This window comes from Bombyx mori, chromosome 10 (assembly GCF_030269925.1).
Source record: "Bombyx mori chromosome 10, ASM3026992v2".
In the NCBI taxonomy this organism is placed as follows: domain Eukaryota; kingdom Metazoa; phylum Arthropoda; class Insecta; order Lepidoptera; family Bombycidae; genus Bombyx; species Bombyx mori.
Window position 1 is genome coordinate 4,570,433 of NC_085116.1, and position 14,019 is coordinate 4,584,451.

At 32.3% G+C, this 14,019-nt stretch overlaps 1 protein-coding gene across 11 annotated transcripts in view; it reads right to left on the reverse strand.

Moving 5' to 3' along the window:
• Window positions 1-14,019, reverse strand: part of LOC100302733 (sarco/endoplasmic reticulum calcium ATPase) — a 30,303-nt gene that overhangs the window by 8,421 nt on the left and 7,863 nt on the right. For 2 of the 11 annotated variants that reach the window (XM_062670300.1, XM_062670296.1), the window contains exons 1-5: window positions 10,741-10,999; window positions 9,691-9,835; window positions 618-635; window positions 199-281; window positions 7-111 (exon numbers count right to left, since the gene is read on the reverse strand). In XM_062670300.1, the coding sequence (XP_062526284.1) occupies window positions 7-111; window positions 199-281; window positions 618-635; window positions 9,691-9,808 (324 nt within the window). In that variant the 5' untranslated portion in view covers window positions 9,809-9,835; window positions 10,741-10,999. 11 annotated transcript variants of the gene reach the window in all.

Sequence of the window (14,019 nt, forward strand, 5' to 3'; positions counted from 1 at the left end):
TCTTACCTGCCATACTCCTACTACAGCGTTAGCAATAAGAATTAGTAAAATAACGAAAGGTTCAACGAAGGCTGAGAATGCATCTTCGTGCTCTTCAAATAAAGCTAATACCTGAAAATTACAGAAAACCAATTAAAACACTACAAATCGATGGGTCAACTGATTTGATTTCTATTTAGCAACATAAACGATACTCACGAATGAAATAATAGCAGCTAACAGCAAAATCTTGACTAAGAGGTCGTCGAATTGTTCCAAGACTAACTGCCATATACTTTTGCCTAGAGTGAATTGGTGAGTTTATTAATATGTAATAATGTTAACGTAGGGCATTGATTAAATCAAAGAGGTTTTAAATAAAGTTCATAATTAGAGTTTAGTTTTTTTTTATTGCCCTTGTAGGCAGACGAGCATATGGCCCACCTGATCGTGAGTGGTTACCGTCGCCCATGGACTTCAGCAATGCCAGGGGCAGAGCCAAGCCGCTGCCTATAAATTAATTATGTCGTACATTTTTCTTTGCGCTAGTGTACTATGTGGTTGTATTATTATTATTTTTCAATACTTTAGATATGCATAATCATAAAAATTGTTATAATGTTCCAAACGTTTCTTACCTTCCTCCGTAGGCAGTTCTGTAAGAGAGGAAAACCACAATTAGAGCTTTGAATATAACATCAAAGGAGATCATTTAGTCAGCGATAAACTTATCAGAACAGGCGTGTGATCCATCTCGCCAGTTACGATCGTACATAAATACTTTAGATTCGTTTGGGCAGCTAAATTTCAGACGAATTCAGAAGACATTCGACAAATATTCGTTGCAAGCAAGACTTTTTTTATTTATTTTTTTATTGCTTAGATGGGTGGACGAGCTCACAGCCCACCTGGTGTTAAGTGGTTACTGGAGCCCATGGACATCTACAACGTAAATGCGCCACCCACCTAGAGATATAAGTTCTAAGATCTCAGTATAGTTACAACGGCTGCCCCACCCTTCAAACCGAAACGCATTACTGCTTCACGGCAGAAATAAGCAGGGTGGTGGTACCTACCCGCGCGGACTTACAAGAGGTCCTACCACCAGTAAACCAGTATGTTTAATATTATATTTGATATAATTATATAACATAGACTGGCTGTACATATTGTTTCGGTAAAACAATAAAAACAATAACAACATGTGAATTTGGATTCTTGTGATGAATATCTATTGTGTTTCCTCATTTACACGAAAATATTTGATTATATTGATATTTTTATGAGATTAAACATGTAGTTCGGCGATAAACGAAACAGCGCTTGCCAGTGGCGAATTTTTCCATGAAAGAAGTGCGTGTTTCAATTCAATAGATAGCTAGCTTGCTTCAACCTTTATACAATTGTACTAATACTATTAAAATTAGGATCATTTGAGCTTTATAGTTTTAAAACGTTGTTTTATTAATGTCCTATGCTTTGTAAATATATTTTTAATACCAAATATATAGGCGAGTTAATTTAAAAACTTAACTTGTAATTTCGTATTTATAATATATATATTTTAATTAAATAAGACTCGCTCGCCAACCCAAAATATAAAAAAATAAATAACCGAACAGCCAAGAATCGTAGTAATAAAGGTTCAATTCAAGCGAATAAATAACAATTCATCAAACCATAGGACACAAATGATCCTATAAACAAAATCTTCCCTTTCATTTTCGATTCGATTGAACAAGCCCAAGAAACAATTTGGTTTTGATAAAGATTTTTAATACATTTCAGTCATTACTCTACTATAGTAACGCAAATAAAGATTATTCTAGTTTTTCAAGTACGCATCATATTATCACTGTGCGAGATTCATGCGTCAATATTCATTTCAAGATCGGCTCACGTGAGCAAGAGCTTATACGTAGATAAAACACGATTTTGAATTCTGTTCCTTGATGCAGACTGCATTTAAAATGTTTAATTATTAAATTTTATATATAAGTTTCTTTGAATTTATTTCATGTAATCCATCATTTTATTATCATTACAGATAAGTAAATAGTTGTTTTATCATAAGTTTACCTTATGGCTAACTTGACATATTCCGTTTTTTAACATATTATTACGTTTGGTATGAAGGATTACTGTAGATGTATTACGAAACGATACCCTATGATATTATTATATAGTACAGAAACATTATTGCCGGAAGTGCCAATATATGTTAGCAATAGTTTACTTTATTTTAGTTAAGGCATAAAGGTTATAATTGTTTGAAAATCTAATCAATAAACGACCTTTGGCTCTGGTTGGAAAGTTATAGCTGTAGTAACTATCACGTGATCATAACAACACGTACGTATTATGTTGTATGCTAATGTTAAAAGTAAATATAGAAACGAAGGTTGATTATTTATCAGTTTAAATCTTTTAATGCAAGAATATATCACAGTTTAGTCTTGACAAATACAATTAAATGCCACAGCAATGTGTCATGATTATTAAAAAAAAACACATTTCTTATAAATGTTGTGATTTAAGTATGCATATTTATTATGATGAAAGGACTTGCACCGTCTGTTGATTGAACGGAACAAATCTATCTTGAATTTAATGAACACTGGTGGTAGGATCTTGTGAGTCCGCACGGGTAGGTACCACCGCCCTGTCTATTTCTGCTGTGAAACAGTTATGCGTTTCGGTTTTAAGGGTGGGGCAGCCGTTGTAACTATACTTGAGACCTTAGAACTTATATCTCAAGGTGGGAGGCGCATTTACGTTGTAGATGTCTATGGACTGCAGTAACTACTCAACACCAGGTGGGCTGAGATCGTCCACTAATTTAAGCAATAAAAATAAAAATTGGTTCGTCCAAGCGCATTGTGCTAAGAGCTCCGCTTTTATAAAATGAGGGAGGTCCGACGATGGCTAGCTTTTAGACTATAAAGTAATCACCCATCTAAGCAATAATAAAAAAAGAACAATAATTAACCGAGTAGCGCTATGTACTATTACAACTAATAGACCACGTCATAAGTTTTGTGGTCTGACCTGTTCCATGTTCAGCTAATGCTGACGTCATCGCGGCTTTCGTAATGAGTTCACCAATGTTCCGGTTTCAATTGTCTCTCAATAAGCCGTAACGTATTAGTTCCTACAAACAACACTAATTACGTCCTAGTCAATCATATCATTGACTATCTAAACGTTTACTGCCTTGATCTCTGTTATTAGTGGAACTCGTGTGAAATCAATGTTATGGATTCTATTTGCGTACAGTTTGACTGCCAGCTGAGTCGTTAATAATGTAAGCAATTAGCTAGCGCGTCGATAACGCCATGTCAGCATCTGTGCAAATTATTAATAAAAATTAAAAGTAGCATTTGAAACACAGCGACCGCGACGCTTGGCGATATGCTTGTATCATTTCGAATACAATTACGTCACATAGATGCAGACGCGTGTCGTGAATGCTAATAGCGTTTAAACAATGAACCTCTTTTTTTTTTAAACTAATATTTAATTGTTTTCTTTTTGTGTATAACGAATGACATTGACAGGTAATTTCATATGCTATTCTGGCGTAAACGAATCTCTAGATCACAATGCTATTCGGACTATACTAAGTATTTATTTAACTTAACATTTAATCATATCACAGATGTTTGATTTGAACAGATTAATGAAATATAAATTGCCCGGCGTGGAATTATCTAGACATCTTATCTCATTGTAAACAAAAAAAAAGAAAGACAGGTGAAAGTACGATTAACAATAATAGCGTCACCATGCTCCGTTGTTTTGTTCCATTTCATATACGAGGTCTAAGCAGATTTTTTTTGTGATTTGCAGTGAAAGTTTAAAATGTTAAGAAGGTCGATATTCACCAGACTAACTTTTTTTTTTTAATTAGATTTACTTCAACTTAAAGATCGTTACTATTTTTTTTTACTGGTTTTGTGAAAGAGCTAACGGAACATTTGGTGTTAATTGGTTACCGGAGCCCATAGACCACATGTTAACGTGAATGCCGCAGGTCACATTGAGACGTGAGGTCGACACTAAAAATGAATTATTTAAAAAATTCCTCGTTCACACCTGAGCGGTTGATTGCTTCGCGATTAAAATCAGCACTTATCACCCGACCACCAGTGGAAATATTATCTAAATTTCTAACATTTTAAAAAGAACAAACGCTCGTATTTATTATACCTCGGCAGTTAGCGGGGTGTTGCACAAAAACTATGCGCAGACTGCTTTCTATCGCGTTTTGGAAAATGCAGGAGCGCCACACGTACCGTAGCTTCAAGTCTTATTTTTATTCATATTTTTTTTATACGTCCTCTTCGGAATACGCATTCTTCTGAATTACTAGTGTATAGTAATCATGTCTACCCATTTACCGCCGATGGATTCGACCACGCTGACTGTACTATATTTACGTCACAGTGTCTTAAGAGCTTAATATCAAATAAGGAGCAGCTCTTCTATCCGTTTTAGATATTTTCAAAATATTTGTTTCCCACGTGTTTCAATTAGTGATTTTAATCGATTCGCAAAAACCTCAAAAACTACTATCATGACGTTACACACACTATCCTCCTGTAGTGAATCAGAAATAAAATTATGTAACTGAATATACACATACATTATTACAATAAAAATGAAAACGGCACAGTGAATACGCGTCAGCCGCGTTCGTAGACGCAACCCGCCAACGTAGACCGTCCGAAATAAACTCTTGTATCTATATATAATATTTCAGGCAGTGGGTACTCGAAACCGTTTGCGGCAGTCGTCAGCATTCCAGATCTCCTGACTTGGATTTTTATTTTTTTATTTAATTAATAAGACATTCCACCTTGAAACGTCCATTATCAGTGTCCGATATCCGTGCTAACATTTTATCGTAAAGAAATAGAAACTTACTTTGTTCATTAAAACATATGTAATATTATCTCATTATTTATATGGTAGACTCGAATTTATTTACGTTGTATTAATACGCAGTGAATTTAGGCTGTTATCACATGCGACGCACGTAATCCCGTAGGGCCTATACGAATAATATTCTATAAATAATATACAACCGGTTTATGTTTGAAACAGGTTTTTTCGATTGTATTCTTATTTGATATATTTTAAAGACAATTATCGTTTTTAGCATTAGTTTTTTTTTGTTTTTGCAATATATAGTTTACTATTTAATAATTTAGTTATGAACCGCTACTTAAATCTTGTCACGTTTCGCTGCGAGTAAATATTAAAAATCAACGATTTGTTCTAATGCGATGATCCTGTTATTTATTATGTGTACTACGCCAGAAACCTTTCCCTGACGTATAGAACAAGAGCAGCATAAGGTTGGAAAAAAACATTTTTTAATAATAAATAATTAAAATTATTTTTTATTTCGAACCTGACAGAATTTATGCCGAACGTACACAATAATTAAGTATCTGTTCTCGTTTGAGGTTTTCCGTATTGTGACCGAGCCGCAAGTAGTGAACTGACGCGTGGTTTATGCGATGTTTCCCGATGTAAAATAATCGCTCGTTTTACGAAGCTGAAAAAATAAACATTCGCTAGTCTAGGTAGGTCTTGCGTTGCCTGCGTGTTTTAATCGTCAATGTTGCTTGTCCATCCATTACGGAGGTACAAATAATGATAGAAGAATGCAGACTACGGCAGTGGGTAGAAAATTATAGCTTTCTTTCGTTTATACATAAATTTAATGCTGCTTATAAATTCGTTTGTTTTGAGAATTTAAATTCATTGTCTTAAATCAAATTGATAGATAAGTTACTGGTTTGTTCGAAATGTTCGATTCTTTTTTTTTTTTTTTAATGTTATTGAAATATGATTTATATTATGCAATTTCTCTAAATCAGTTTGTTGATGCTGTGTTTTTTCGGCAATTTTTTTGCCACATTTTTTTAGCGGGTATTATTACTACGGCTATAATACATTTATATAGGAATATTAAATTTACTTTCGACTTTTTCTAGTGTTAATTTTCTTATTATACATCATTTTCGGTGGTTTCAAAAAGAGAAACAAAATATGTAACTACCTAGTACTTCTTAAAAAATTAACGTAGTCCATTCATTTGTTGTGGTTAATATTTAACATATTTCAGTTTCTAAACGTACATTATCTTTCAGTCTTATACATGAATATATTAGAAATCGATATATTTTCCTACCTAAGTCTTAATAAAGGGCGAGGGACTTGTTGCGAATGAGCATTATACGTTAACGATACGTTGTCACGGCTGAAGGCATCTCCCCGGGCCGTAAGCTTGTGCACACGCACCATTGGTAGCCTATCCTCGCTGTGGATGCTGGCGGCTATACTAAAAATAGCCGAACACTGGACGTACGCATCATCCATCGATCAATTATTTCCCTGTAATACTGCACAAGCGCTGTCTGATTGATCCACAATGCGTGCTTCTAATGTAATTTTATAGGCATCCATTAAATATTTAAAGAATATCAACCGATCTAATTCGAAAATAGAGAAATCGAATAACGTTTACAAGTTAATGGCAAAAAAGACGAATGTGAAAAGCTTCCCGTCGATTTTTATTACACATTGTAAATAAATAGAACAAATAAAACTACAGAATTTATATCACTATAAACGAATCAAGGCGATAAAGTTATAAAACTGAGGCTATGCGTATTAAAATTTTTAAATGGAAATATCATTCACAACAATTAGATTCATGATAAACAAGTGAAGAGATTACACCGTGAGTCATTTGTGTTTCGATATGTCGTCGGAGGTCGTCCGCATAGCTAATCTTTTTATTTCTTTGTTCTTAATCTAGTGTTTTGCTACTCTTGTTGTTTGATAAGAAATAATAGTAGAACGCGAAAGAAGTAGTAGAAACGAATACACCGATTTTTTTTTTTTATTAACTTAAAAAAGCAAAACCGCAACCTTTACTATGCCAATATATACATAGTAATATGTATTTGACATGCCACTCGTAAATACACTTATGTGTTCCCAATTTATGACTTGCCAAAAATCCATTTGACAAATGTGAGATCCTACAGTACTTTCTGACAAGAATAGTTTTTAGTTTTTTCTCGCATGTATTTTAGACATCTCGACTGTGATTTTAACTTGAAGATTTTAGTCAATAATCCATTGACAGATTTCCAGTAATTTGAGGCGAAATAACCATATATCCCTTTGCGTAAATGATATTAAAAGGCGTCAAAGAATTTTATTTTAATATAATATTTTAAACAAGCACTGTTAGGCAACAAGGATAATTAAGTGATACTATTAAATGCGATTACTTTCATGGTTGCTGTTTATCACGTGCGTTTTGGACTAATATCAATTATTCAACACGTCTGCCTCTGCAAATATACACACCGAATTTATTTACATTTTCTCTCCTTTCGAAAAGAATTCTTTAAATGTTTTTATAAGTGTATGGTGGCCCTGCTTAATTGCGAAGAATTTTAACTAATGGCCGTTGAAGTAATAAAATTAAATGAGCTTACGTATGTTACGAATAAAATAGATTAAATTAGTTCACCGAGATGAATACCTACATCATGATATTTTAACACAATAAAAAGAACAGGTAAAAAATATTATGAAGAAACAAGGTATATGTTTAGCAATGTTGTATTAAGTTTTATCACTGTTATTAAGTCAGTGAACTTCTTAGAAGGTTTTTCTTGACTTTGATATTTATAAATGGGAAACAAAGTCATAAGAATTGATATTGCCTTTGATGACACACATTATTACTAGGTATGGTGAGTTACGTAAATTGAGACCTTAGGTCCGACCGACTTAGTAGCTGTAAATTTATTAAACTAATAAGATACTGGTCAAACATCAAGCCTTCTTGGATATTTTATTGGTGAATGAACTCTGAAGGTCATTGTCCTTCCGAGAAGCGGGTCTCATTCCTATGGATATTTACAACGCAAAACTGCTAGTAACAAAAGTGTTTATGAAAATAGTCGAAAATACTTTTTATATAAGAGAAGAGGCGACTGATATTCAGGGTCACATTTCATAAAAATACTTAAAATTCTATTTTTCATATTAAATTGTATTTACGCATCGCGTCATTCTGACGTCAAACTTAATGATTTTATAAAGGTAAATTAATCAACTTTTATGTGTTTAATCTTATAATAAATTTTAACAATTAAGTAAAATGTATTTATTAAACTGTGGATTGTGTAATAAAGGGTATCAATACCCTTGAGACTTCTATTTTTAAATATTCTTTGTCAACAGTAATGATTCATGGCCAAGTGTAGTTATCTGGCAAAACATCAAATTTTACTTTAGTAACCATTTGAATTTTAAAAATGTAATGTATTTACTGCCTCTCGCTCACTGACCGCTTTCTGTTTAAATTTTCCACAGTAATTTCAAGAATATTACAAATGCTTGTCTTATGTAAACTTTGTTATTAGATATTACATAGATATCCTTAAGTACTATTTTTTTTCAGCATTAAAACAAAACACGACTTGAGCTAGTTTAGTGCATTAGTGACTGTCGTCAAATCATTGACAGAAAATGTATATCAAAGTTTCAACTTGACACATTGTACTTGAGATTTTTAATGTCATTAATTCTTTTTTAATGTTGGCTTAATCCTAAGTTAAAATAAAATCAAGATTTTGGAATGCAGCTTATCATTAATATTAAATGTTTGTTTTCCTTGCATTGGAAATCTAAACGATCAAATCTGCATGTGATACTAAACCAGAGAAGTTGATTAGATTTGAACTTTAAAATGTAATTTATGAATATTTTACTGAATATAATTCCATTCTGATGTTTTTGTCCTGTCCAACCAGTTATTGATTATCAACAAGACATAAACTTTGTTTGTTTATTTGATGATTGATTCTAAATGATTCTAAAGTTCACTAACAAATTGTTACAGTATTCCTAAGATTATAACTTACTTTAATGATTTTCCCTTTCATAAACAAAAAAGTTCTAATAATGTTTTGATTTTAGAATGTTAATGGACAGCAATACCAACTTTTGATCAGATTATTTCTAACTGATTCCACTTTCCACGACAATTGAAAGATGATTAAAGTGTAAATGGAATTTGAAGGGAAGAGCACAGATCCATGATTCACTTTCAATACCTAATCTGGTTGGGATAGTGAGGCCTAGGATCTAGGGCTGCAGTTAGGAGTGCGTTCTGAAAATTTTTAGCAGTTTTAATAACAAATTTTGTTTTTAGTTGGTGCAACTCTAAAAACGCTTATTTTTTTTTACTAACCCTGACATAAAATGTAAGTCGTGCTTATAAAGTAGCTACTGTTCTCCATTTTTAGAAATCACTTAGCAGTGAGCTATCAGTAAATCGGCTTTGAATGTTAAAAACAAAGTAAGAATTGTTGGTGCTTGCTGCAACGATTACATTTTTGATTGTAATTTTTCAATTTTAATTGGTGTAATAGAATTCTAACCTTAACTAATTGGTATAATTCACAATGATTGAATGAATGAAAAATCACAATGAACTTTTTCACAAAAAAAAATTCACAATGATGGTTATTATTGAGAAAAAAATACTTTAATATTTTTAAAATGTACAGAAAATTTCAATATAATCTTTCATTATATATCTGTTCTGATAAGTTTGTAACTGAAATAAATAAAAAATATATAGATTTGCATGTGAATTAGAATAAAACTTACCATTGGGTCCATATTTTTCTTGGTTCCTTTTTATTTGGTCTGGACTAAGGCCTTTGTCTGGGTCTGTGCCAAAATATTTTAAGACTTCTTCCACGGATTTCGTGTGAGCGTCCTCCATGGTGGAATTACTATGTTGCCGTCAGTTCTAGAAGGTAAGAAGAGAACATAGGTTAGAAATGACGAGTCATCATTAAAAGTTGTTAACAATTTTAGGTTAGGTTATATTTTGAAATATATAATAACACGTAAGTTAAATCTATTTAACGCATAAAAATTAAGCTGTGAATAGAATTTAATATAAAATTGTTCACAAAACTATAAAAACGGAATCACTGATATTAAGTATTACTTTGGTATAAATCTGCTGGATTAATAGGTCACTGCTGTTAGAAACGTTAAAAATTTTGGGTGTGCCATATTTTATTTTATCTTGAATTATCTTTAGTAATTCAATTTTAATTTAGCAATAAAAGTGCACATTGAGAATAATAAGGGACTTCCTACTCCGTAGGCACAATCTGATTACTACACCACTCACCAAGAAGTTATTTAAATACATGAGAAGGACAGTTTTCAAATAATCGTTCACTTAATTAATAACGTCAAAAGTAATTGATTATTCAAATTAAAGCAAATTTCTGTACTAATCTAATACTTTTTCTCGTAAATATATATCATAAGCGACAAGAACACGTATCAAATGCAGCCGTCATTTTTTACAAACTGACGTGACGTAGCAGAAGTAATCATCACTAGCGCCACCTTTTGGGTATTTTTAGAATGTGACATGTCACCTTCCTTTTAAATATGTTTTTTTTGATCAGTGAATGTAAAAAATATGAAATTTAGATGTATGTAAACAGTAATTAATTTTGTTATTATGAACTGTAACTTTTCTCCAAAAAAGTTGTTGATTTAATTTACGACTGTGCATCAATGTGGAGCCATGCTATAGGTTGAACGTGTACCACGTGACTAAAAGCAGTGAAAAGCTATTTCGGTGCCAAAGGCGCCTACAAATTGCGGTATTTTTAAAAATCCGAAATTTACTTCGCGTTATGTAACACTTATACACTTATGAAATTCACAAACTTCCTTCAGGCAACTGTTAAGGCACTGAATGAACACTTCGCATTACACTCACGGTCGATTTGTTTTATATTGGCAATGAGGAACTTACTGAACTATTTTTCCGACAGCGTCGGGAAGGAAAGAAGAAATAAGAGTGGCGCGGGAGATGTTTTCCCGCCGCGCCCCGAGTATCGACTCCCGGGCCAAGAGCGACGATTTTAGAGCGGCGCGGGCGCGGTGGCGGGACACTAGGAGATTGCTTTAATTATTTTGGCAACAGTACCCGATGGCACAGTCGAGCCGTTTTCCAGGGTTGCATGTCGCGCACCGTCCGCCGTCCTATGATGATCTTTTTATAGCGGGTGCTACCCAGCTCGAGTCCCGGTACCAGCTGTCTCTTAACTTTTGTTTACTTTACCATCACGTTAATTTTATATCTTAGGTGATTTTAAAAGGCAGGTACATTTATTCGACACTTTTTATGTACGTCCCTTAAGTTTTAAAGTAAGTGTGTTTTGATTATGAACTTGATCGAACATGATTTGACCGTGACAAGAAACCACTGTCCGCGAATGTATAAGATCGAGGACATGAACTTGAGTTTTTTGTAGGGAACTTTTTCTTGTTTTGCCTGTATTATTATAATTCAGCAAGTCGTATCAATTTTGTATTAAAACATTGCATTCTAAGATTATGTAATCAATTGGGTATTCTAAATTCATTGAAGACAATCGATTATAGAAGATTATTAATATTAAGGTCAAGATGATAGTCCGTGCAGTGTTAATAGTTATGCGACCACAGTCTTTTCAAGTTAGTCAGGTCTTGTTTTCTTGTATTACTCTCCACATAAGTCCTATCTTAACAGTACTAAAGAATTTATGGTGAAAAGGTGTTACGTAAGACCTCATGAGTGATCATCAACCTGCCTATTTAGACCGCGAAGTATTCACGCATTTTGGTTGAAAGTGCGGGATAGCTGTGCTATGCATTAATTCTTTAGCAATAGAGAATTCGTCATCATAATTCTCTGTCTTTCAAATCTGTTATAAGAAACTATAATTACACTACAATAAATGTACATATTTAATATACCTAGTAATAAATTACAAATACATATTATGCTGGACGAATTGTAACCACGATTTAAATGTTTTTTTATGGATAGCGACGAAAGTTTAAAACAAGTAATTTTAAAATAACGAAAACAAGCAAATCACTTTGAAAAAAATGTGGTCAATCCCCACCCAGTTGAATAAAACGGAGAAGTTTAAGGACGATTTAATTATTTTAATTGTGTTTTAAAATAGTGCATGTAGATTTCATTGTGTGATCTAGGTTGACAGTTAAACGTCATTGAAGTGTTTTGATGCTGAGCTTGGCAGAGATTTTAACTTTGGTCGTATGACGCTGATCGATAGTGAGAAGGATTTTTCGTGTCACTAATAAAATAGGTACGGTCTTTCAATATTAAAAATACTGTAGTGATTTTCAACGTTACAAATTTCCTTCCTTAAAGGAATTCGTTTTATGGAATGAAGTTTTAAGGGTTATATACGACCTACGATGATTATGACAAAAAAAAAAATTTGGTAAGGAGAGATTTTTAAAATGGCAATTTTTTTTGTACCGAGAATGGACCCTTCAGTTTACTAGTCTCCAACTAGCTAGAAATCTACCTAATCTATCTAAAGCCAAGCTATCTATACTATCAATTAATAAGATGGTTTTTAGTTAATTTATGAATTGAATCTGAATATTTTATCAAGGTGCTAGTCCATAGGATTTTAATGTAGACTTTTTATTAAAAACATCCAACTAGCAAATACAACTCTCATTTTTAAATGAAAAACATAAAATTTTAAGACGTAAACACAAGATTCAGATTGATTTAGATAATAACTATTCTTCATGACCTTCATGCCTTTGCGATTCGTAAGACCTGAGCTTGTGATTGAAGACGAGAGATTTCAAACTATCGTAATAAATTTTTATTATTTATAGATAAGTAAGGATTGAAAATTAATTTACTTAAGATTTTTTTTTTATAGGATTAGCTCGTGAATATTAAGAATTTATTACATTATAACATATTGAATGATATATAAATACATTTAAATATCTATCAATCAAGTTTATCATTAAATATTTTAAACATTCATTTTATTTATTACAATTTATTGCAATCATACTTGTTTTAAAAACTCGAAACTTTCTAGAGCTGACGAATTTGTACCAAACATAAACAAATCTTTAAAAAAAATAACTATTTTCTTTAAATTCCGTATCCAAAAGGCCAGGAATTGTCCTTATAGCTATTTCACTCTGAGACCACAACACGATAATCGGAATTCTAAGCAGCTTGAGATAAACAGCGGTATGTCGAAATTACGTTTCAAAAAATTTGATTTGCGCCTGATTGCGATTTGATTTGATGAGTGAAATGAAGAAGAATGACAAAAAACGAGTACACGTTATGGTGCAGATTTCCAAATTAGTTTTATTTATAATAATTTAAAGAGTAGAGAGATATGACCGTTTAAAAAAACATGGTATTCTCCAAAATTTCAACATCCTTTTATAGTCTGTAAATTTTGAACAAAAAACGACTAGTAATTCTCGTTAAAATTACTTTGAACAAATAATCTTGATATTTATGAACGTATCTGTATCGTACTCAATTCTTATAAAGTCACTTAAAAATTTAATTTTTTATTTTAGTGTGAGATAAGTAAATATAATTTTAAACTAAAATTATCGTAAAATCCTGAATAAGAATGGAGCATCAATAAATATCAATGGTAACGGCTTGATGCTAAGCCACGGATTTCACGTTAAGTCCAGAAATAATTAATTGCAAAACTTAATGTAGATCAAACAATATAATCTGCATGAAGGAAAACGATGAAAATAATTTAAAAGACGCCGTAAAATGTTTGCCATCTAAAATAGAATAGGATCTGGCCCGTCTTTCATCGGACTCGTCGGAATGATTTGCACATGTTTATTCCTGATATAAACGTTTTAACTAGTATCTTCCCGTAATACTAATAAATACGTGAATATACAATATCGATATATTACGTACCTACTAGCGACCCGCTCTCGCTTCGCTTCGGAAACTGTAATTTATTATTAATTTCTCCACTATTTAATGGATGTTATTATACATATAAACATTCCTCTTCAATCGCTCTATCTATTAAAAAAACCGCATCAAAATCCGTTGCGTAATTTTAAAGATTTAAGCATATACAG